The 25,063-nt window shown below is 45.8% G+C and overlaps 1 protein-coding gene across 2 annotated transcripts in view; it reads left to right on the forward strand.

The window, feature by feature from the left end:
- LOC144138341 (cytochrome P450 3A24-like) overlaps nt 1–24,182 on the forward strand; it is a 53,636-nt gene extending 29,454 nt beyond the window's left edge. Inside the window, exons 9-15 of one of the 2 annotated variants that reach the window (XM_077670575.1) lie at nt 823–888; nt 5,322–5,385; nt 9,122–9,230; nt 10,445–10,536; nt 13,460–13,600; nt 21,224–21,386; nt 23,956–24,182. In XM_077670575.1, coding sequence (XP_077526701.1) covers nt 823–888; nt 5,322–5,385; nt 9,122–9,230; nt 10,445–10,536; nt 13,460–13,600; nt 21,224–21,386; nt 23,956–24,045 — 725 coding nt within the window. In that variant the 3' untranslated portion in view covers nt 24,046–24,182. The remainder of the gene's footprint in view (nt 1–822; nt 889–5,321; nt 5,386–9,121; nt 9,231–10,444; nt 10,537–13,459; nt 13,601–21,223; nt 21,387–23,955) is intronic. The other variant, XM_077670576.1, reaches the window with a different exon arrangement.
- The last annotated feature ends 881 nt before the right edge of the window (nt 24,183–25,063 follow it).

Genomic DNA, 25,063 nt, shown 5'->3' on the forward strand with positions numbered 1-25,063 from the left:
GGCCAATCCCCCTTCGGGTATGGTCTCTTCTTTCCACATGACATTACCCCTTAAAGTGAAGAGTTAAAAAAAAACTGCGACACAAAACGCCTGTTCGTGGAAACAAAGTCCGCAGTCCGCACGTCACAACATCCGTCCTATTAAGCTGCTACATCTGTCCTACTATACTACTAATATTCATCACACACCGAGTTCACTCTTCACCAAACCTAACTTTAAATTCTACACTAAACCACAACACGTAACACTAACGGACAACTCTTCCTCATCCTTATACACTAATCTACTCATGCAATCTGCTGTAACATCACCACAGTCCAATGCTCAACAAATCTCAAGCTTGCAAACACTCTTAACCAAGCTACACTTCTTAACTACCTCATTTGCGTGTACCCTTCATACTCCTACAACACCTTGTCGTCTGCACCATACCACAACATTTACGCTTTATCTTATTACCCAACATATTCGTCAACTTTATGAGTCCTTTTTCTGTCCAGGTCCTCTCCGTGTATTCCATCAGGTTAGCTGACCTTGCCTTCATCTTTCCCGTCTTGCGCCTCTTCCATTCAGCACCTTTCGCTACACGGCCATCTCCCTTTGAACCACCACCAATGTTCACTTTCTCTCACTGTTCTATGACCCTTGCCTTGCCTCCTGTTCTTCTCTACTACAAGCTTTCTCTCGATTGTGCACGACTGGCACGATTTCTTCGTTTTTGCCTTCTTTGCGGGTCTGCGCTTTCGCTCTTTTCTGAAGTTAGTACTTTGACTACTCCCGGAGAACTCACTGCAAATCTTTTGGCCGACACCACCTTTGCAGGGGTGCTGATTACGGAGCCAGCCGTTCGTCTTACAGGCCTGAGCTGGTTGTCTGCGCGTCATTTTGGTAACGTGCGCTAACTCTACCAACTTCCCAGCTACCCTATCACATTTCCCACAGCTCCGCTCATGCACTGGAACGTTCCTGAGACCCAAACTATTTTTCCTCCTCCGCTTCACACTTTTACGAAAACGCGGGCACTTTTTCTTGCCCCCTTGCTTCGCAGCCCCCTTACCGGATGCTGGCAACTGCCCTTTACCTTGGACCAGCCCCTGTCCAGTGCACAACCTGAATTCTCGAGTCGGGACTCTTCGTCGATCAAAAGGAGCTGAGTCTGAGGGAGCTGTCCTAGCTGCTCTGAAATCCGCTGATTTGACTGCGCACTGGTGACCCCGTTTACAATCTTAGCCGCTGACCTGTCCGCTGAGCAGTCTAAAAAATGTACACTGTCGTTTTGTGGGACAAGTGTACACTCAATAATTATAGGCATTTTTACCCTACCAGCAGTAGAGCTTTCTGAACGGATGCTATTACTTCCAGTGCACGGAGCGGCCTGTATTTCCGTCTCAATTATTACACTTTCAGATACCGTCAAATCAATTCAGTCATCACAAGCACTAGTCAGCCACAAGCTCTTCTGGCCTGGCGTGTTCAGACTGCGATCTCCAAGTGCCTGGCCTTCGGTTCCGCCATACCCGGCCAGTCACCGTCTCGCCCTTCAAACGCGCCTCCTTCCTCGGTGATATTTTGCGAGAATCCTTTTCCTTTTATTGTTTCATTTCCATCACAGCGCTGTGGAAACCACGTTCTCTCAACAGCACGTGCTTCTTCGATGTCGGCTATCGGCGTACCTTCTTTCTCACGTGCCTCATAGAGGTCGACGACCCGCGTTCCTCCAGGCTCACGCGCGGTGCGTTCACCGTTATTTCTGCGGTCCCTCTCCTCGAGACGCCGCCTTAACTGTGCTTTTTCTCGGCCCAACTCTTCTAGCTGGGCAGACAACCTCTCGCGCACTTTGCGTCACACTTAATTAAACAATTAAAAAAAAACTCCTCTTTGTTCAAGTTTAATGCACTAGCCAAGGTTAAAATCTTCTAGAGATCCATCTCTGCCAGGTAAGACGCGTAGTAGGGCCAAGGATAGATCCTGGCAGGCTCACCGAATGTTGTCACGCGTCCCACGCGGCAGAGAAATGAGGCTCGGGATGAGGCATTCGATTCCCACACAATGTATTTACAAAACCAAACCTCAAACCAATGCGATCATAACAAACGAACACGCATATCACACTACACAAAAAAGAAGGACGACCTCACACTGTCAAAAATCTACTCCTGGAGTCAGTATAACACATTAACTGTCTATGCCAAATTTAAACAAATCCTGCCGCCGGTACCATGACGAACCCGGTGCGATGCCGCTGACATGGCCCAGTGGGTCGGCTGGCTTGCGCATTGCTGAACCTAGCAGCACGTCGCGATGGCGCGTGGTGGTCATCAGTGGTCAGGATGACCATGGTGCGATGCCACGGGTTCCCTGAGCAGCACGGCTCAGCAGGAGGGCAGCAGTGCGAAGCTGCTGATAATAGGCGCTTCCGAGCTGCCCGCTGCCAAACGGTGCGATGCCACTGGTGCCTTGTGGGTCACGGCCCGAGAGGCCGGCGGTGTGATGCCACCTGTCGGCAGGAGGCCAGCATAACGAAGCGGCTGGTAATAGGTCGTTCCGAGCTTCCTGCTGCCAAACGGTGCGATGCCCCTGGTGGGTTGTGGAGCACCGCCAGAACTTGCCACACTTCCTTCCAAGACCTCGTTCCACCCTCCCTATTCCAACTTCGTCCTCCTCCTGTTCACCTCACATTGTATCGTGTGAGGCTCCCATTTGCTGGTCAAGCTAACCTCTCCCTCCTCTTACTCTTCTGTGTATGTTCTTCACTGGTCCCTTAAAAATCCTTCTCGCCATCCCGTACGCTGCTTCTTCTTTCTCTCCGTCTTTTCTTCAATCATCTTCTTATCGGGCCAACCCCCTTTTGGTTATGGGCTATTCTTACCCTATGACATACGGTCTACTTCATTTATATTTATTGGCACGCGATGTCGGAATTGCGTCTAACTACATTATCCTGGTAAAATGTGAGTGGGAGTTCTTCTATGAAAATAACAGACCGAAACGCAGCGCTACCACGCGCGTTACAACGCCTCTAAATGGCCGACGGGTCTGGCGCGGCAGCTTCCGTTCCATCACGTACTTACGTCACGTCCAGCCACCGGTAATAGCCGCCTTTTCTATTCAGTTTCGGTTCCGGAAACACCGATGTCCCGGGCCATTTGCGTCGGTCGTGTTCATGTTTGAAACACCGCATATTGCATTTCGCACTCTTTTTATGTGTACGGTTAGGTGACATTATTTTTACGTTGTCGAAAATGTGGGTGCAGTTGGCCTTCAAGATGAACAAAGCGGTCAATTCCCCGTGTCCTATAAGAAACAAGGTATAGCTGAAGCCCAAATCAAATCTTCAATTACGTACACCACAGGAGCTACAGCACGAAAACGAGGATGCCTACCCAGCAAAATGAATGCTTCAACAGATATAAACGTTAGCTCCCTGTTTGTCTTTTTTACCGCTCTCTGAAACGATTCCGTATTGCAGAATCGAATGTACCGTGGTTGGAGGCCGCTTCTTATAAAACACGTTTATTCTACAATCACAATGCTGACGCTGTTAATTGACGGACGAGACGACACTTTCCCGCCCCTCTACCACCATTTATATTTTATGATATTTCATCTTTACGTTAGATCATTGCATTTGAAGCTGTAGGTCTTGGGATTTATATTACTCGAAGGCCAACAGTGAAATCTTTGGAGGCTAATTTTAACACCTCAAAACGTATCGACTGCAAGCTATCGCTGCTATGTGCACGTCCGCCTTTGACAAGCCACGTTTGATGACATTGGCGGAAACAAATGTTCACCTCTTGGTGCTCAGTCCTTCTAAACTCTGTAACCTGCGTAACCAATAAACGGGAAGACGTTCCACTGGAGATACCCGGCTACCATCTGCCCTTATAGCCACCATGGAAACGACGGCACAGCCGGTGATGTGGTATATAACAGCAGCATCGAAGCAATCACCCATGACAATGATACAACCAGTGTTTTCGTAATTACCCTGTGGCATGCATTGCGGCCCTTTAGAAGGTGCAGCCCCAAAAACTCAGTACGTGTTCTCGAACACTTCGAGTGTGTAACCTAAGTTCATAAGCGAGTAATTTTGCATCATATGCAAGGTTTTCGAGCTAGCTATATAACTCTAGAGGATTTCAACACCCATACGCAACGATTGGCTCCGTAGAATTTTTTACGAATACTTTGACCAGTCACTTTTGTTGTATTTCAAATTTCGTTCAGACATACATTGTCTAGGATTAGAGGCCTAAAGCCAGCAAGCTCCCTGACTAGGGCCCTGACACCCAAAGTACATTGCACAGGAGCAATAAGCAGCGAAATGACCAGTTCACTAACAAGAAAAGTAACATAAGCACGATAATTCAAGCGTTACTAAGCAAGCTAGCAATTCATTACACAATAAATAGCGACAAATAACGAGGCAGTAAAACAATGACGCATGCAGATGGGTTTTACATAATGTTTAGCAGATAATTCATAATGTTTAGTAGACTTTCAAGCAAAGACGGCGTTACTACAAAAACGAACACTGCCCACACCTTTCCAGGGTACACCGACGTAGCCATTGTTTCCAGAAATGGGCACACTCTATATACAACCGCGAAGCGAAAATGTTTTTTTACAAATTGACCAGCAAAATAAATACTGCTAAATGTTCATACGAAGAGATTCCCAGCTTCGGTAGTCAGGGAATGCGCAAAGGGTGCAAATGGCTGTTGTTATTTGTGTTAGAGCGAAAGCCCTGCGACGCTACAATTTCAAGGTATTCATCGCGTCCCAATGACCTTCAGCCACCGGTACGCACGCTGAACCTTTTTCGTCACTTCGGTTTCTCCAAGCTCGGCTCCTTACGTACCGCGTGGCTGGAAAAGAGTGAAACGGCTTCTCGCCCCCGCGTTATCGCACAGCGACGGCTTTCATTTCTGTGTTTGCGGCTAAACCTAAGCGAATCACGTTACTACGCACGGGTTTAATGACTGATTTATGAAAACACGGCGCTGACTGAGTTTACAGAAACGAATAATAAAGAAACATGACAAGCACGCACACGAATGCGCAGCTTTGCCTACTGCTCGCCGGCGCTTGACTTTTGAGTCTCTCCGTGGAAGCCACGCCACCCCTGCTGCCTCTGAGTTCCCTCCAGCGCAAGCGAACGGATGAGTCCAATCACCCATATAATATATTGATAGACGGCTTGCGGCGAAATCTGGAGCACATGCAAACTTTTACAAAACACTGCGTGCGTACTCTTTGCTTTCGGTCCTGATAACTATGTTTCGACGTGCTAAAGCTGATCATTTTTTTCCTTTTAGCGCCTCTACCTCCGACCGAAATGGACAAGCTAGCGGCAAATGCCATGGCTATATTTATCGGAGGGTAAGTTTTGTCTTACCTCTATGCGCATAGCTCAATACCCGAATAAAACAATTATGGAAATTTCGCGCCAATTTTGAAGAATGGTTGGCTTGATGTTGATGTTCGGTGTGATAAGATTCATATATACAGGAACGTGTTTGAGTTAGGGGAAGGGCGAGTGCGATAGTGGCTGCGTTAATTCTTTAGTAGTTGACACTACTTCGTTTACTACACAAACGTATTGTGTACCTTCCACTAATATAGTTTGACTTTTATTGGCGTGGCTGTGCTACAGCATCTTTCTGGACTTTCTTAGTATAATGCTCGAACTGGGTTTCTATTTACTCGACCCACCGGCTGATGCCTCCACCATCCGTAAAACAGTGTGTCGTGAACCTCCATATGCACTTTAGTTGGGGTTGTATGGATAGGTTTGGATGATAGTAGGATGTATTATATTGGATCGTAATAATTTTCCGGACGTACACAAGCTTTGTCCTCAGGAAACAGTTGATTTTATGAGACCTTGTTATTTGGCAGCCAGCTTAGGTTCGAAAGTCTATGCGCTCATTTTGGTATTTTAAAGATCTATATTTAGGAATTTTTGGTCGCCGGATTTACAGGCCAACGAGGTCGTTTTTGTTTCCATCCTTTGTGATTCATTTTCCGTCCCTGCCTACTCCACTCTCCTTTTAATCACACCAATATTCCGGCTTGATTCCCGATCTCAATTTTTTGTCTGCTTATATACATACTCCGCGAGTGAACGTTCACCCTTTCAAGCCATAGGAACGTGTACTAGGGCTGTTCATTTCTCATCGGGTGTAAATACCACTCCATCCTGTGCATTTGCAGCTCGCTTTTCAAATCCCTACTTCCATTAAATACGAATCACAATATCATGGAAGCATCTGCGTCCGCACCAAACGCGGCCCTAGTCATAGAACAAACCACACCATATATGCTCCGTCGTGGACCCTGTAAGATGTTTGAAATACGCAAATAAACAAACAGAACCAGCATTGAAACATAGAAAGCGGGGACATTAACCGAGATGTCTTAGTGCGTAGAAAATTCGGTGTTTTTACTTTGAGGATCTGGAGAGATGGTTGCTTGGTAACTCGACTATTTTGAAAATCCTGTAAATTAGGAACGAATGGGGGTAAAACACTTGTTGGCAAAAAGCCGCCGCCGGTTAAGTACTGCTCCGTAATAATTCTGTTTGGTGTAACGTACGACCAAACAACTTTTTTCTTAGTTCACGCCAAAAATATTACGAATTCCTGAAATACAGCGGAAATTAAAGTTTGTGAGCCAATTTTATCACCACTCAAATGAAAATGGCGCTCTGAAAATATCAACAAGCATAATCTACCTGCTCCTGGTTCAGCTAAACACAATTTAAGATATACCAAACCAGAACGTACTGAAATGGCTAAACGCATGGTTGAGTTCCGTGGCAGCACGCCGTTCAAAACCGTGGGTAGATTTATGATACCTTCTGCTGTGCAACTTTATTTCTTCGCAAAAACCAAGGGGAGGCTGAGACTAAAGGCGAACGTGGCCTGACAGAGACCTCAGCCACCCGATTTACAGCGCACATAATAACACGTCTGTTCCCAAATTTCAGCATGATAGCACAATCATAATAGAGAAATAGCACAAAGCAAAGTCATTACCACACTTCTTATGTATTATACTTCTTATTCTCTTTACCTGAAGCAAGTGAGGCGAGTAGGCACGTTTTCAAATTTTTATTTTCATTCCCTCAACTTGGCGGAATAAAAGAAGGGAGAGAAAGTGTGAACTGTATTTACAGCCGGCAGCCAAACACCCTGCTACACTTTTAAAAAAACTCAGAAAAGAGTGTCACTCGTAATACAAAAAATATGTACACAGATTAAAAATGCTCAAGCACTTATACATATTTCTACATGCACAACTTCTACATATTTTATTTTTTAATTGCATCTTTAAAGTCTGGAAGTCATTACATACATATTTTGAATCCTTTTCGTTATGAGAAAGCAGATACTCTAGCTTAAAAAAACAAATAAATGTCCCATTCCCCAAAAACCAGTTTCTCTCACAATGCAGAATATCCCTCGTGGTTTCACACCACTCTGAACAGCCCAGTCAAAGTATTTGCATTTCCTCTTGGTTAATAGCGCGTCAAACCAGCAACACACACCACCCTTACGAAAACAGCCTTGCAAGCCTTTGTCCTTAACCTTTACTCCACATGTGGAAGATTAACACGGAAAATGATTTGGCACAAAAATTTAATACAACAAAATATTAGGGATTAAAGCATTACTGCTCCACCTGTCACAAAAATAGGGTTTTAGCTCTTGCTTGAAATAGACTATGTTGTGCGCGCAGAACGTCCATTATACTGGACAAATACAGTTACGTTACAGGAATTCTTCCTATAGTTACAACTTTTCTCCAGTGTGCATTAGGTAGATGCTTCTTAGAAAAAGTAGAAACGCAGCTCTAATGCGGATTTAGTTCATGTCTCTCAATATATTTGTTACAGAAGTGCAATCGGTGCTAAAATGTGTCAGTGGTAACCAATAATACTATAGAAACATGTACTGATTGAATTGTTTGTAATGTATTCAAGCTCTTTGAAATGCGTGCGAACATTTGCAAATTAAAATTGCTTCCTTTACAATGAACGTTTTAATTTGTTCTGGTTGTGTTGTAATATCTCCATTATTTAAATAGTGTTGATGACGAGACTTGAACGTGCTGTTCAGAGGTCACCAAAAAATCCAATTACTGCTGTTCATTCTGCATAACTGGCATTGGTGCGGCAAACAGACCAAAACAAAACTATTACACCATCTTCCTGTGCGGAACCATGAGGAGGATGCGAAGTATCACGGGGGTTCCGGGTAGGTTCCATTGTGTTGCCGTTATGTTGTTTCATTTATCGGAGCACGAATGGGAACGTAGTGTGAACCCCCATGTAGAGACAGAGAACTGTAGAGAAATGTAGAGACAGCGAAGAGACCGACAACCACGTTACCTGATCGAACACCTCCTGGTTCTCGTTTTTTTATTGCGTGCTAACGCTCCTACTCCGGTGCCCGCCCTCTTCGTCCTCTTCTCTGGTTGTGCTGCAAGGCGCGTGGCGCTTCCCGCCACAGCTTTAACACGGGAAATTCAACATGCTCCTGTAAAGTTTGAAGTTCGTCATTTCTGTTGACGTTCAGCTTCGCGTGCCTTCGTTGTGTCAGTAGCTTCTTGACGTAGTTTGAATGAGTCAAGGACATAAGGCGCGTTCGTAGCACATGGTCCCGTCTCGGTTTGTAGCGCAGTGGGAAGAGCGCCACGTACCTCTTGTTGCTGCCAGAGAGTCGTGGGATCGAAACCGGGCGCCGCCTAACTGTTCATTTTTATAGTGGGCTGCGCTGACGTCAGGCCAAACGCTGACGGGGCTGAAGAGACTCGCATGCGCAGTAGAGTGCGGAGGGCGGACAACGACAACAAGGGAGACAGGAACACAGCCCCGAGCATTAGATGCTTCGCATCTAATGAAATATTGTGTTTGTAGCGCAGCATGGCCCAGCTTTGAACATTGGGAGCACCGCGAATGCAACATTTTATCCTTCGGCAATATCAGAATAATACATTTGGTTACATAACCAACGGTGTGTGCCCCAACATACGTTTTTTCATCTCTTACCTGATGTGGTAAGGTCGATTCTGTCATTATATTTTATTGCCATTCTTGCTCCTCATAACGTAGATATGACACGACGAGGTACACCATGACGTATTGGTTCTATCTGATGGGCAAACACCCCGCTATTCAAGAAAAAATGAGGAAGGAAGCTTTGCGAGCCTATAAACAAGAGGTGAGATAACAAATCAATTTTTTTTTTCATTTTTCATACTGAAACGAGATAACCAACTATATTCCTGCAGTAACAGGGTTTACGGCAAGTGAAATTGCAGCAAATAGAAGAAACATTTGTGAACAAAACCTTTTATTCCGAACATCGCATTGTGGTTGAGGAAGTGTTTTTAAAGCTGTTTTTGGACGATGGTAAAAATCCCATTGTGGGGCACATTCGGACACTGTCTACCTTGTTTTATTTATTCTAAAAAAGGCATGCCAAGCGTTAACTCTCAAGTGCTCAGTTACTTCTCCCTGAAAATATAACAACGACTTCCACTGAAATCTTAAAAATAAAGTAAAGGCTGCTTGTACATCGTTGGCTGTTGCTTATCTTCACGGGTCGCCTTTTATCATCTAGGTTAAGGTGCCCTACAAGGGATTCGACCATTCGTGGGGCACTTGTCAAGTGCTCTTGATTGGAGTATCAATGATTGCGACTCTGTCCCAAAAGAGCACTGCGGTTAACGGCATGACATGCAAAGGTCGCCATTATTGGGCCATGATGCTGCTCACGCTTTACTCATCTCTGGACGATGCTGCTCATGATTTGCTCAAATGGGAGGTAGAAAGTTAGTTCATATTCTGAAGGGGGCATGAATACCCCAATGGTAAAGAAGAGGTTCAGAGAGAAAATAAATGATGCAGGAGTTGTTACAGTTGAAGTTTCTGTGGTCCACGAAGCACGTTAGGTAACAAGTCACTTAAACTGGTAGTGATCAAAGGTTTTGAATCATAAAGCAAAAGAAACAATCTCGACAGTAATATGGCAAATTATCACAAACAACCGGCAATGCTACCAGTGGCGTGAAGGAAAATTCTCTCGTGTGATGGGGATGTCTGTATTGCTTCGGGTTACATGAAACGAACAAAATGTTTTGGCACCTTCCAAATCTGAATATCTTGCGAGGCATACCGCCGCAAGTACTTAGTTGTTCTAGTACCTTAAGTGCGGTCGTACTGCCTGTGGAAGGGGATATAGCAAATTGTACGCCAGCTTCTCTCTCACCCGAATTTTATCATGCATATCCTTTGCATAACATGTAGCGCACCTCAATCTCACGTGGAAAAGCATTCACCTCACGGGGAACTGCAATACCTCTTCCCGAGTCATTGTGATTGCTTTCTTCTCACTCAACGCTAATCATCTCTGGACATTTCTTCCGCTCAAAGGGGGACCACCTGTCTGTGGAGACACTTTCGAATCTTGAGTACACAAACCAAGTGATTGCAGAAACACTCAGAATGTATCCGCCAGTGATTTCGTAAGTACTGGAGCTCATGTTTTTGCGCCCGTTATTCCGAGGTAAGTCGTAGCCTTCTTCCAGATATAATGCGTATAAGGATTGAGTGCTCAATGAAAAACTGCGTTACGGCTATCGCCAAGGTAACTTATATTTCCCCGATTCACTTCTAAGAGACAGCGTTCCGTCTCTAACGTAGCCTCACTTCTCGAAGCTGTGCAGCTGTCACCGATGCAGGATTTACGTTCTACAGTTATATCAAACGACCCACGTTCCTGTAATATCGAGAGTGACCGCACACTTGAAGAACACTCCGGAATGCAATAACAGCTGGTGATTTGAGCTGGAGAGCTGCACATGCTCCGAACGTGTTGAGAAACCATATCGTAAAATTGATGTTCTTAAAGGAGTACTGACATGAAATTTGACAGCTGGAAAAAATGTGTAACAGGCTTCCTTTGCCTATGGAGACACACTCAATCCTTGTTTTAACGGAAATGAAGGGGTGCCTTAATTATCTAGTTACATACATTATTTCGTTATATCAAGTATAACAGTTTCCCGTAGGTATGATCAGTTGGGTGCACAACTACAAGCATGCAAAGACGGAAACTGTCTCGCGGCCAACTGCACCGCTATGCGACCACGCATGCGACGGAAATTCAATAGAAGACAAATACTTTGCTTCCTCAACGCGGACACTCACTATTTTATTGTCCGCTAGACATAGCTGCAAAAAAGTCCGTGATGCTCCTATGTTTCGGACATCGGAAGCAAAAGGCTTCCAGCTCAGCGGTGGCAACCGCGGTGATGCTGTTTTAGCTGCCGCCATGGTCCTCGGAGAGGCGACGTGCAAGGTCAACCGCGTCGAGTACCTCTGCGACGAAGTGGGCACGTCGAACGCGTGTGCATGAGAGACCACGACGTCTTCGTTGTCACTTGCGCTGATTTGTCGGGCGTCGGTTAGTCCGGTTTGTCCGGTAGTGAATGGGGTGGAGTGCATACGGCCGGCATTCTCAGGTAATGAATGGCAGCCTACCATTGTCCCTGAAGAAGAAAGTGTATGACAGCTGCATCTTACCGGTACTCATCTACGAGGCAGAAACTTGTAGGCTCACTAAAAGGGTTCAACTTAAATTGAAACCGACTCAACCAGCAATGGAACGGAAGATGATAAGTGTAACAGTAAGGGACAAGAAGAGACCGGAGTGGGTCAGGGAACAAACGCGTGTTAAGGACATACTAGTAGAAATTAAGAAGAAATGCACATGGCCAGGGCATGCAATGCGAAGGCAAGATAACCGTTGGTCATTAAGGGTAACAGAGTGGATCCCTTGAGAAGGCAAGCGTTGCAGGGGGCGACAGAAAGTTAGATGGGCAGATGAGGTCAAAAAGTTGGCGGGGATAAATTGGTCCCAGTTAGCACAGGACCGGGATAATTGGAGATTAATGGGAGAGGCCGTTACCCTGCAGTGGGCGTAGATAGGCTGGTAGTGGTGGTGGTGGTGGTGATTATGATGATGATGATGATGATGATGATGATGATGATGATTATGATAATCACGTCGGCATCGGCGTTGAGGGAAAGCACCTTGCGTCGCTTCTAACTGCCGTTATGTGGCCCGCCCGCTCACTCCGCCTGGCTGGCTGAGCGAGGAAGATGGCTCGCTCGGGCGCGCATGGCAGCGATGCGCATGGCCGTGAGGTCGACGTTATAGTTTTAAAACGCCCACGCCGAAGGACTGTTGAACTCCGTGGAATACTTCCCGCACCATGGTCGGGGATTTTTCTTTCTATTTGGCGGCGCGGGGAGGGCGTAGACTAATATAGTTCGTTATATTCACTGACGGGTCAATATTACTTTCTCAGGTTTCAAATGCCGGGTTCTCTGGGGAGATTTCAAGGGGGATTTCATTTACTTGGTTTATCCCGCTACGTTATAACAAGGTTTGTGTGCACCTCCCCGTAAGTATACCATAATTTAAATAACATATAACATATAACATATTTTAAATTTATTTTAATTCCGTTTCGCAATCGGCATCACCATGACGCCATCTACGCCTGGCCCCAAACTGCCGATGTGAAAGACCCCGTGACGTGGCCAACGCGCTGGCTGCGGTTGGCATGCGCTGTTACGTCGCGCGTACACGTCCCGGTCTTCGGACTGACGTCATGCGGCCCGGTGCGTTGGGATGGTGAAGACCACGGCTGGTCTGGGCGCATGCGTCCACACCAGCAGTGGTGCGACGACAACGATGACGTCAGGAGCGCCCTCCTGTCATGTCGGCGGCCGCAGTGTTCGTTTTGTCGAAACCAAAACTGACACAAGTAAACGAGGCTGTGAAAACTTATTTCCGTTGCTATCGACCGTCTAATGTGCCATTCTAGGATTAGTGGGCTGGTAGGCACCCAAAATGGCGAGAAAACCTCTACACGAACAGTTCGTGTCAGTGCTACTTTAACCTAACCGATGAAGTAGTTCGAGTGCATACGAGACATAGGCTACGGTTGCGTGCATTTTGTTTTGCTTGTGCAAAAACGCCTTGCGGCAAAGCTAAAATATACGCAAATGCTTCGCAGAAAACGGCTGTATCTACGCATGGCCTCCTTGAGAATCGACAACGTCAACGATAAAAAGAAATAAAATTTGCTCATACCATTCACCTAATTTCCGTGTCGCCTCTATGTCGTGCGCTAAAATGTTTCTCTTGTCATCAATCTTTACATTAGAGAGTGGAATGGATCCCCTTTTTTTTTACTCCGTGACCGCTAATTTTAATTATGAATGTTACCATGGTTACCCATTGTTTCTGTGAATTTGGAACTTTGTTTTATTCAGCTTGTCCCAGAACATCAGCTTTGCAAGTACAGGTTCATACCATTTAAGTTTTATTAATAGGTTGGTAAGCGTTTTCCCCTAAACGTTTTCTCACTTGCGCAGGTTCACGACGCGGTGCTCCGAAGAAGACTACCGGTGCGGTGGCTACCTCATTAAAAAAGGAACTGCCGTTATGATACCCACGTATTTTCTGCACCACGATCCGTTTTTGTGGACCGACCCAGAAAAGTTTGACCCGGACAGGCAAGTTGCCTTGAGGCTTTATATAATATTGAGGGTTGCCAGGAAACAGTTTAGGCTTCGTTTAATTGCAATTCGGTTGCTTAGTACTGATGGCACTGTGCTTTTCAGTACAAGGTTTAATGTTGAATTTCCAGCAATGATGAGTACTTTCCAAAGGAATGTCAAGACGAAAGCTGCGGGTGTGCGAAGCTTATGGCGGGTCTTGAAGGGCCTCGAGGATGAGATAATTCCCTAAATCATCCACGGCGCTTCCTCCGTAGCCGACATACCATCCGCGCGAAACCACAATTGAAACCATCATGAGCATGCGCGGATTCTCTCTGTACTGAAGCGGTGCCTGATCTCAAGCACACCTCCTCGAACATACAGAGACACGGCAGTTAAAAGGCAAGTTGTTCGATATCCATAGATTCGCTCAACGAGAACACGAATAACCACTCTTGTGCGTTGCTGTTTTTTTAAAATAAGGTATTAAATAGCCTAAACGTGAAGACATGTGCCGAAGCCACTGGCTATACCACGCAACTTGCACCGGAAGTGTTTAAATCATCTAGCGTGCGAATCGTCTTTCCTGGCTGGCGATGGATGGGGCTGCTTGACCAGTTATTGTGCGGCGGTACCGCTTTTCGAGGAAGCGTGCGGTCGGTTTGAAGACAACATTCACGGGGCCTCCAAAGGACAATATATTTTTATTCGACAAACCATCAATACTGACCACGGCTTCCATGAAGAATATTGCTTAGTGTTCCGGAGCTCCGATGGACGTAGGAGTTAGGAAGAGCACGACTGATGTGACCGAAACTGACCAAACCACTCGGTAGCTTGTAGCGTTGTACTCGGTTGCTTCTAAATACCACTACACATAACTGCTGCGTCTCTTACTTCCGGTTTATTGTGACGCGAACAGCGACTAAAGTCGCTGTTTGCGTGACGTTCAATCAGCGTTGCATTCGTGACTTCTCAGCAATTAAGGCATCTTTCGGCATCGAATTAATGCTAAAATGGCTCTGGAAAGGTCAGGTGTTTACTGCTTTGCCGCTAACAACTGGGACACTTCACCGCCTTCGCAGCACGGCAATAGTGAGAAGGATCTTTCAGACCCTTCTCCTCCCCGCACACGTGAGCCCTCTCATCCGTCACCGGTGGAACAGCTTCCAGCAGTCGACAACAGCTCGAGATCCTCGGAAGTGCAGCTGACACTCGAAAATGATCAGACTGCCTCCGATAGTCCTGACACCCTGGCTACGATGGAGACACAGGAGAAACAATTGCGGGACAAACGTCTCAACAAATGTCGCCGAAAGAACAATTTCTTGTCCCCATGCAGTCAGACTCACCGCAAACTGTTTACCCCACCTCGACCGATTCCCTGCTACAGGAGCGTACTCGATAGACGGTGTCACAGGCGTTCTGCTCTCCGACCCCGGATGAAACCAGCGTGAGTGCACTGCACGACAGGAACTCGACACACCGGTAGTTCGAGAGACGCTTGTCGTTGGCGCCCTCCGCTGCTCCGTCTCGCACGGCGCGTGCGCACGTTGCCCAGACAGCGACACATTCCTAGAGCAAACATCACAGCACAGTCAAGCCCAAACTCCGGTCGTCATTCTGCTGCACCGCGCTTCACCTTGCCGATGTCCTTCGAGTTACACCGGCCGTTTGCTCCACCATCAATTACAGCAGCCGCTTCGCATCCCGCAATGCGCCCGCGGCCGCACTCCCAGCCTCGTCCACCAGAGGTTTCCCACATCCCGGACGCTACCTCACCGACGACCAGGACCGTGCCGTTTAGTAAACCCCTGCCACTTGACCACTGACTGTCCACGGACTTTTCCTGACTACGGACAAATTGTACATAACTGTACATAGTGCATAGTGTATTTTCATGCATTGCTATTTACATTTGTCACTTTACCACGCTTCACGCTAGGAGGGGGAGCCCTGTAGCGCCACCATCATCATCAGCATATTGGCCAGCTGGCACAGCGGAACACACTCAGCACTCGGCACACCTCTGGAACGGCCCCCTCCTTTCTACGAGCCCCGTTCCGACCATGGCACGGCCAACGCAACCGAAATAAACGTGGGCTCTGCCGCACCGCCTCATCGGCCGCCTACAAGGATATTGGATAGAGGGTATTCATGCATGCGTCCACATACGCCGCTGAGTGGTTTCTTGGCGGTAGCGGAGGTTGTGCCACACAAAGCTCTGAAATGGACCATCACACTATACGCAGTATTTCCGACAGACTGGCTCCAAAAAATCATGCAGCCCTCCGCCTCTAACAACGACGATTGTTGAACGCGAAGCTTTCTCATAAGGGATTCTTTGTTTGTCTAAGTTTGGACTTTGAATCGTTGAGCCTTGACTTTGACTCGCACTCAGTATGGAATTTTGATCACAGCAGCTTTCACTTTAACCCTGGTCAACTTCATTTGGCACGAAGAAAGCTTAGCCTTCAATCATAGTCGTTGTTACAAGGAGGGGTGCGTGATTTTTTTGTCTACTTCTCCACGTCCCTGGGGCCTCTCCCAATCCAAACCATGCCGGAATGGCGCATGCGGATCGACATCGACTTCATTACGCCAGGGAGCTAGGTTCTATTGCGAGCACCGGAAGCGTTGTTCTTTCTCTTTCACTTCACCTACGATCATCATTCTCATGAGAAAGCTGGCTTTCCTGCAGCGCGTTTTCGGCGCGACATACGCCATGAGTGAGACATAGCAAGCTTCGCTTTAAAACACCTTGGCGTCCGAGCCCAAGTCTAAAGAACAAGTCTTGTGTCGAATTGAGGTGACATATACACTCTTAGTCAATTCCTCGTTATACGGCCGCATGCAGGCGGGCCGCCGCGTCAATTTAAAGCCGCTTATAAAGCGGCGGTTCAGACGGCCTCGAGCGCAAGTGGCCCGCCAAACACGCGGCCCGGCGTTTAAGCGGCCCTCGCAAGGGCCGCCTAACCAGAGGGTCACCTAAACCCCGGGCCGTGTGTTCGGCGGGCCGCTGCCCGTAATTTTTCTACGCGGCCCGTTATGCTAATTTATTCTCATTTACGAAGCGGCCCCCAAATCATACGGCTCCTCAAATAAGCGGCCTTGTTGCTTTTCACCAAAAAAAAGAAAAAAAAAGCCACTCTGCCAGAATTGATTTTTCCTTTTTTTTCGCTCGCATTGACAGGCCAACGCCAGCGCCCCGTGACGAATGTTCTAACACATGTTACATCATGCGAGACATGTAAGCACATAGACGTAACCCTACGGGGAATCGAACCTGGGTCTACTACAACGCATCAAGAGGCGGATATCATAACCACTACACCACACCCCACGGGCTGCTGGGGAGTGCAAGCATGGGCTGATAAGTATTCTGCATGCTCTGGCGCGTAAAGCAGGAGTCTTAAATAACACATTCGGTGGCGAGTCGCGTTCTTTAGACCACCATTTTTGAATCGCTCTACCAAAGAAGCATAATACTACGGCTTTCGGGAATTTAAGCACTCTTGTACGAGCGGAAACCTTTTGTCATGCTGTGTGCCCGTTCCAGCAGTATGATGCGCCGTGCGGGGATTTATTCCATCGATGCAAACGGAATCGATAACAGGTATTCTGCCTGGTTACCAAAAGTATTCTTGGCCATTGGCGGAAAGTGCCCCCTATGACAATGCTTGCAAATAACTAGCACGTAAGGCGCACTGTCGTACTGAAAATAAGAGCTGTGTCGTCACGAGTGGCAAGTATAACAAGCATGAAATGGTGTACTGAATTTTTTCTGTTCGTCGTAGCTCTTCTGATGGTGCGGTTACATGCCTTGACCTTTGTTTTTGTAATAGGGGGGCGGTAGTAAATTACGCATCTGGTAATGTAACGAACCAATATTAAAGCACTCACTAAACACAACACTGTGTCGCGATGCCTGCAGAATTGCTGAGTTGATGCCCAGGTAAAGAACCATCGGAAGGCCAGAAACTGCGTTTTCTTTTACGGATCGCAAGCACACAAAAAATATCTTAGCATTTTCTCGCGCAGACCTGACAAGCACTCGGCCGTGTAACTTGTGACATCCTGCATTTCCAGAAAAATCCAGGTTTCGCGCATGTTCTACCTTTAATCGTTATAACATCGTAAATAAGACCATTAGTCAAACGAAATTTTGAGAAACAAAAATTAAGAAACATAAAAAAATGACGGAAAATGGCGAACCGTAACACCCTGCATTTCCACAATAATGCAGATTTAGCGGAAATTCCGCTTTGAATCGTTATCATAGCGTATATGGAGATAATTGGTCGAAGAGAATGTTGAAAAGCTAAATAACAAGGAAAGTATAAAAACTACGAAAAATGCTGAGCTTTGTAACGCCCTTAATTTACAAAAAATGCAGATTTGGCGCAAGTAACACCTGTGATTCTTATAATAGGGTAAATGGAGATAATTGGACGGACAGGACTTATAAAAACCAAGAAAATTGGCTCTAAAAGACTCACACTCAAGAAGAGCGACGTAAGAATGCTGCGCATTAGTAGACATTTCTCTGAGTTTATGCAATTTTTTTTAAGTGGCCTCGTTTCATTCGCGCTTCTATTATTAGCGAGTTATAATTGTTCGCGGAAGCGCAAGGTCGCAGTTCAGCATTTTCACCTGGGCATGAACGCACCCTTGTGCATGGAAAGTTTAGATCATATAAAATAATGCCACAAATAAATGGGTTGCAATGGCTGCAATTACCCTAAAACATTTTTAATTTGTGCCCGTCTGGAACATCTTCATGACCTCGGTTCTCATGTAATGAGGTTTTACCTTTATAATCTTAGTGTTTCGTCACCTGATTTATCAGGACTCAATGCACATACCACGAAATAAAAAACTCCCTATATTCATAATGCCATGATACAATCAAAGCTGTAAAAAAAGTATCTGTATACCTTAAACCTCTGTATACCTTAAACCTATCCGGATCTTGAAGTGATAGTCTACTCATACAAGCTTGGGACTCGAACAGAGAACTGAGTGGGGTATGTAAATTTTAGGTATTTTGTCATTCTCAAATTCATGATCATGCACAAGTGTGAGATGAAAATTACATTAATGGCACCATGTCCAAGGAACGATGTTTTCTTTTTATTTGATATCCAAAATACAAATGGGAACACAAAAGACTTATACTGAAATAACAAATACAAATATTAGGAGATTGCCCTTATGGAACACAAATTAATTTTTTTTGTGGCAAATAATGACCTGTCAAGATAAAATTATAGTTTTCATTTGTGGAATTTTCAGCAGCTTGCTGCTTACAAAACAGGGAGAAAACTCGTCTTTTTTGCAGGCTACTGCTAGTATAACGCCCGACGTTTGGCTTAAAGCTGGCGCGTATGTCATGTCCTTAATATAATATATTTCCAAACAAAGAAAAATTACATTCTTCGGGCTTTAATTATGGTCCAGGTACACCACTTCCGATGATGTAGATGGCCTTTGTTGAATCGCCACAAGCAATCTTTGGCCCGGGAGCTGCTGCTTCTGGAATTTCGTCGCACTGGAATGGAAACAGCGTTGTAAACATTTCAAAAACTTTGAGTAACGGGTAGCAATCTGTTGTGTTGGCACTGCGTGAAGAAAAGAAACGCCAGGTGAATAAGTTGCAAGGTGTAAAAGAGTGGCGTTATTTATTGGCGGTAAAACAGTATAGCCTGAAGGGGCGCAGCAGAAGTATCACCAACGCGTTAGCAGATATGTGAAAATATCATAAATCAGGTAAGTGCATCGCTGTAGTTCAGGCAATTATTTCTTTCTTACTTTCTTGTAGATTCAAACGCTCTCCAAGAGGACGTTTTCTTCGTATACATAGGAAGGCCGAGCGCTTTTTCAGTGAAAAGGCCTGCAAGAAAACGTTGCCATAATTTTATTTGACGGAGACACGTCAAGTGCACGTCGAAAAGAAACTCTGTTGACTGTTACATGCGGAGGGTAATGTGCCCTAGTTTCTTTTTATGAAACAATTTTCACCACTAGTATGGCGCAAAACATTTTCTTACAGATGGAACAATATTGCTAGCAATATTTTTTGCTAAAGCATAGGTAAACTGCGCGCACCGAGCAACAGCCAGCGCATCTTTAACAACATTAAAAGCCACCGCTTCAAGCGACCTCCACGCCGGCGACGCGCCGCGTTTGCGCTGCAAATGCTATCATGTTTCAGCAAACCGCGAGTTGACACCCTAGACAGACGACAGCTCTGGTGAAGACAACAAGATGGGGGCTGGTGTTACTCATGAATGTTGCATCATGTGAAAACTTTACCACTTAAACGCACCGTAATGAATTTTACAAATCGCCACAGAATCAAGACTACTCAACGCGCCAGAAAATTCACTAGCCGAAACGACGACGCGAAAACCTAGTTACGAAAAAACGTTACATAACTTTTCGCTACGCCTACCGAAAATGACAAGCAGTGGCCATGGAAAATTGAAAAATACAGAATTCAAACTGGGTTTTATGTGCCTTGACCTGGACAATGAAACACATGGAAAAATGCAATTTCTTTATGACACCACGGTACTCATTATGGCAACGGAAGTACTCCACATGTGCAAGCGTTTTCATTTTTCGCCTGGATCCCAAAACGGCCGCCGCACAGGAAAACCGAATTCTGTCTATATAGCACGTAACGTTTACCGTACGGCCCCGGGTATCGGAGAATGATTTTGGCGCGGGCTTCTTACGACGACGAAAAAGGCATAATTTCATGTCCATTACTAGTTGTCTGCAAACACTAATCTTACAGTCTGCGCCCCCCACCCCTCGAAAAAAAACAAGAAATCCAGGGACTTCCCTATCCTTTCGTTTTCAACCGGGCTATGCCCGCAATACACACACCAGCCGGCTTGACATGGCGCCGCAGCTTAGCTTGCGTGACCGGTGGCCCTAATAAATCCGTCGCATTTGCAGTTGTTTCGACTGTTACACCGACGTAGAAGCACACATTTGATGTCAGCGGAAGCGAATGTGGTCAACAAAGTGTGAACACTTGGAACTAAGTATGAACTACATAGAGCGAGAGTCAAAGCGCGGGCCCCCAATTTTCTCCGCGATGAAATTCCTCGCACGTGCGCGATGGAGACGAATCACCGTACCACAACTTACCGCGCGCGAACTTTTTTTTCATTGCTACTGCGCATGTGCGTGCGAGATATTTGTGAATGTTTTTCGGCTTTCGACGCGTCGTCGGGCGCGCATCGTCGGCCACCGCAAAAGCAGCTCGCGGGCGATTGTGTGAGGAGGAATACGCGCATGCGCCGCAAGCCAACATATCGCTCGAAGCTTCACGATTGCCCCCCTTTTTTTATTTTATTCCTGACGTCAGGCTGTCTGCTAGTTTATAGCCGTGACATGGGCCGTTGGCGCAGCATATAAGCGTGATGCAACCAGCTGAGGTTTTGTCACGGAAAAGAACTCTGTCAGGGCCTCTTATATCATGGTATTGAGACTGCCCACCGCATATAAATAGGACGCCATCCGGGACGCGACTAAGAATGTAACATACGCATATAGAAGCGTCGTATGTGTATAGAAATAAAGGAATAACCAACTGCAGTTCAATTTTTTCTCTCGTGAGTGCAGGTTTAGTCCTGAGAACAAGGGCCTCATAAACTCCATTGTCTACCAGCCATTCGGCTTCGGTCCTCGTACGTGCATTGGCCAGCGCTATGTACTCTTGGAGATGGCTTCAATCACAACGCAAGTGTTACGTCATTTCCGGATCTCACTGGGCCCGAGCCAAAAGGTACAACTTACTGCTTACTCTCTGCGAAAACAGAAACAACAAAATCTTTACGGCGATATTACTTTTTTTCGGTTTCAAGCACTGATAAGGTTCGAAGTATAACTTACTGCACCTGGTTTCTCCTGGTATAGTCGGGTATGTGGGGCATTTTATTCCTGATGGGAAATTTTGAGTCTCGCTCTCAATCCAAGCCAGTAAACAACGGGGATCCGTGCGTGGCAGTCAGTTTCACAGCCCCTTCTCCTTTACATACTTTCAATAATGCACTCAAGCCACTTAGTAAAACTCATCAAGATTAACGCCTGTAAAAACTAATCAACCACATCTACAACACATTATATCTGAAGCAAAATGAAGAGACGAGCTAGTTGGTGTAAATCCACGAGTAAAACTTTAGCGCTTTCGATTTTAATAAATCTTTCAGTTGATAGTAAGCGCTGCTGTCGTCTCCCTTTTTCGTCCCTGTCTGTTTGCGCTTAAGTTTTACTCATGGACATTATATCTGCCCAATTTCTGGCATAAGTACAAGAATGGGAATAAAATGACATAGAAAACAAAGATATGAAAATGGCCCGATGGTGTATGCACCTAACATTTTATACTTGCTGACTAAGACTAAAAAGCATAGCGGAAATAAAGACTGGAACGTATAAATCCCCAGATGAAATGTATATTTCAAATATAGCCCAACGTGTCATGTTCTTCACACGTAAACGGTCGCAGACGGTCCCAAAATAAAGTGTGGTGATAACTAACGGCCGAAGTAAATGAAGAGACAGCACAAACGCTCGTGTGCTGTTGTGTCTTTCCTACTTGGTTCATCTTCGCTCTACCTTTTTCAGGGGTCCATTACCGCAATATGGTAAAATTACTGTGTTTGCATATGTATAGCACCCGGTAGAAAAACGCCATAATGAGATAATTAAGCAACACTCCTCAGAAATCAGACTGCCCTGACGTAGCAGCAGATCTCGGAAGATGCCATGGCCACTCTCAACCCCCTTCAGCAGCTATGATTAACAAGAGTCTGCCTTATCTCTGCGGGAGCTCGCTCAATCTTCCTGATTATTTGAGATGAACTCTTTAGAAGCAAACTACTAAAAAAATAATGTACCTTGCGTAGCAACAATCCTTAAAACACATGTAGCGCTATATAAGTGCGTTGTCAGCTTTATTGCGCGGTGAAGTCATAGAGCCGTTCACCACCCTCACTTCAGCATTAATAATGCATTAGGTTCGTTCTAAGGTCATACGGGCTTCATTTAGTATTCCTGAAGAAAAAAACGAGATCCTGTTCTTAAGCCCTCTTAATGTGCTTCGTATTTGTAGGCCGAACTGTTTTTTCAAGCATGCGTGATATTTCACCCAAAATTATCAAAAAGAACACTTTTTCCCCCCTGCAAAATGAAAGCGCACGGTTTGCTAGTTACACGTGTGGAAAGCGGTGAAAAACTATCCATAGACAAAAATCAAGTATTCAAGACACGTTGATCAACACAGTGAAAAAATAGTGAGTTTCACAATTGACTCAAACTACTTCTCGAAAACGTCGGTATGGGTCTGAACGCAAGTTATGGAAGAAGAAGGGCTGGGGCTGGATGGTTGGCATTAAAGAAGGGCCTAACTTGCAGGCGTGAAATTCCTCAGACATATACCGCTTTCATGAGGTGTAGACATTACAAACCGAAGTTTGACTCAACGGGAAGTAAATAGGCCTCCTTAGGGCTCTAAGAGAGCCCCCCAAATGGAACGTGAAATTAACCTGGGGGCCTATGGGAGAACGAATGGTATTGTTAATGGTTGAAAACCGAAAGGCAGTGTTACCCGGTTGTTAACCAGCATTTATTCCAGCCAAAATTAGGCTCGAAGAGCCACGAAGGGGGTTAGTGGAACGATGACATAAAAATATGAATGGCGGAGAATGGACTTCACAGCGCATTTGGAGGCAGTTGTTTAAATCGCAATTCCACCATGCAATGCTTAAACGACACACAATTAAGCTGAAACGAGACAATAAACCAGATACGTTTTGGGCCACATGCCCCGCTGTCTAATTTATGTGTGCCAAGTGCGTCTTGTAGGTTTACTTCTGCGCATTTTACTGCGCCAGTAATAAATAACAGCGTAGGAATTCAAATATACTTCCTGCCTGATTACAGTGGAGTGCGTCGTCCTCCTAAGAAAGAAAACCCATTTTTAAGGTGCAACCAAAGAAGCTGTAGGTCAAATGACAACAGTTTTCTGTCATCAATGCATCCTGCCTTGCGCAATTATTTTACATAAATGCTACAACAGCATTGCTGTGATTTCGTCATAACGGTCGTCAAATGGAATTTGTATTTAATGACGCTAGCCTATGTTTATAAACAGTGCGCGAAGTTCATGAACGAAATGCTGCAGTTTACGCTAGTCCACATTTCCGTCTTTCCCCTATGAGCTTACTGGAAACGATGTGTGCGCGACCTACTGTTAAAGACAAGCAAAAAACAGCCAGGGTGCGTTAATGAAAGCCGGTTGAAACACAGCCTAACTATTTAAATTGTAACCCATGTTCTCCGTTTCCTTACAGCCGGACCTGGAGCTTGACACATATATGACTCTGGCGGTGCCAAAAGACGACGTTTGGATCAAACTTCAAAGGTTCAATAACGAGCAATAAAGGTCTTGAGTGAGATCGCCAGTGTAACTAAAGAACACTCGCAAAGTCAGCATTGCGACAAAAATGTATTTCCTGAGGGCTAAGCATTGAAATAAAGCGGGGTCAATGGTGGTATTGACGCAGACTTTATTAATATAGCGCAATAGTAACTGCGTGCGTTCTTCAAACTACAGCGTAGATAGCAGATAAAACAGCCACAGGCTCTTGCATAGTGTGCTTTTAGATTCTACTTAGCCCATGGAGGAATTAAAGCGAGGGGAATAAAATCACCCCCTCTGCCCTTCTTCAGTCATATTTTTCTTCGTAGGCATGCGGAGCCGAACTCCCACTTTCCGTTGAGGTGCAAAGCAGCATCCGAGGAACGCGAGTATACAATGTTTTTACACCCCGCAGAAAACTACTCCCTGGACACCGGAAATGAGTACCAGTAGAAATGAAGGGCCCACATCGCAAAAGTAATGGTTTTAACGCTTCGGCCGAGGGACCGGCCTTCGTCCCAAAACAAAATATTCTGTCCACTGCCAGCCCCCTCCGGCCACACATTAAAGTGATTGCTTTTTCGACCGTGTGCATTTTTATATGTTTACAGTAACCAATCGTCATAACGAACTCGCTTTACTCGAAATATCGCTTTATTAGAAATTTCTTTTAGTCCCAACCCAAACACATGCAATTTAGGCCGCATTTATCGAAGAGCAGGAATAGCCTGACCCACTTAGAGCGAAGTGGAGAGCGGAGGTGTCGCCGAGCGGCGGCGACTCAGCGCAGGTGAGGCTATCAACATGGCGGGTCAACCCAAGCTGGTGTTTCCCCGTCGATTTTCTCAAGCTGGTCATGCTCGCTTCGTCCCATCCAACTTTAAACAAACGGCCCAAATGCGTGTAGGACCATCGCATTTTGTTCCTGGACATTGGTCAATGGTGTGGACGAGATGCTGAGCCAAGTCCGACACTCCTTCCATAGAATCAGCAGTGTCCGCAGGGCGCCAATGAACTCTTGTGTCGCAAACTTCACGGCT

This window comes from Haemaphysalis longicornis, unplaced genomic scaffold (assembly GCF_048455015.1).
Source record: "Haemaphysalis longicornis isolate Haplotype H1 unplaced genomic scaffold, Haemaphysalis longicornis Haplotype H1 scaffold_5, whole genome shotgun sequence".
Lineage (NCBI taxonomy): Eukaryota > Metazoa > Arthropoda > Arachnida > Ixodida > Ixodidae > Haemaphysalis > Haemaphysalis longicornis.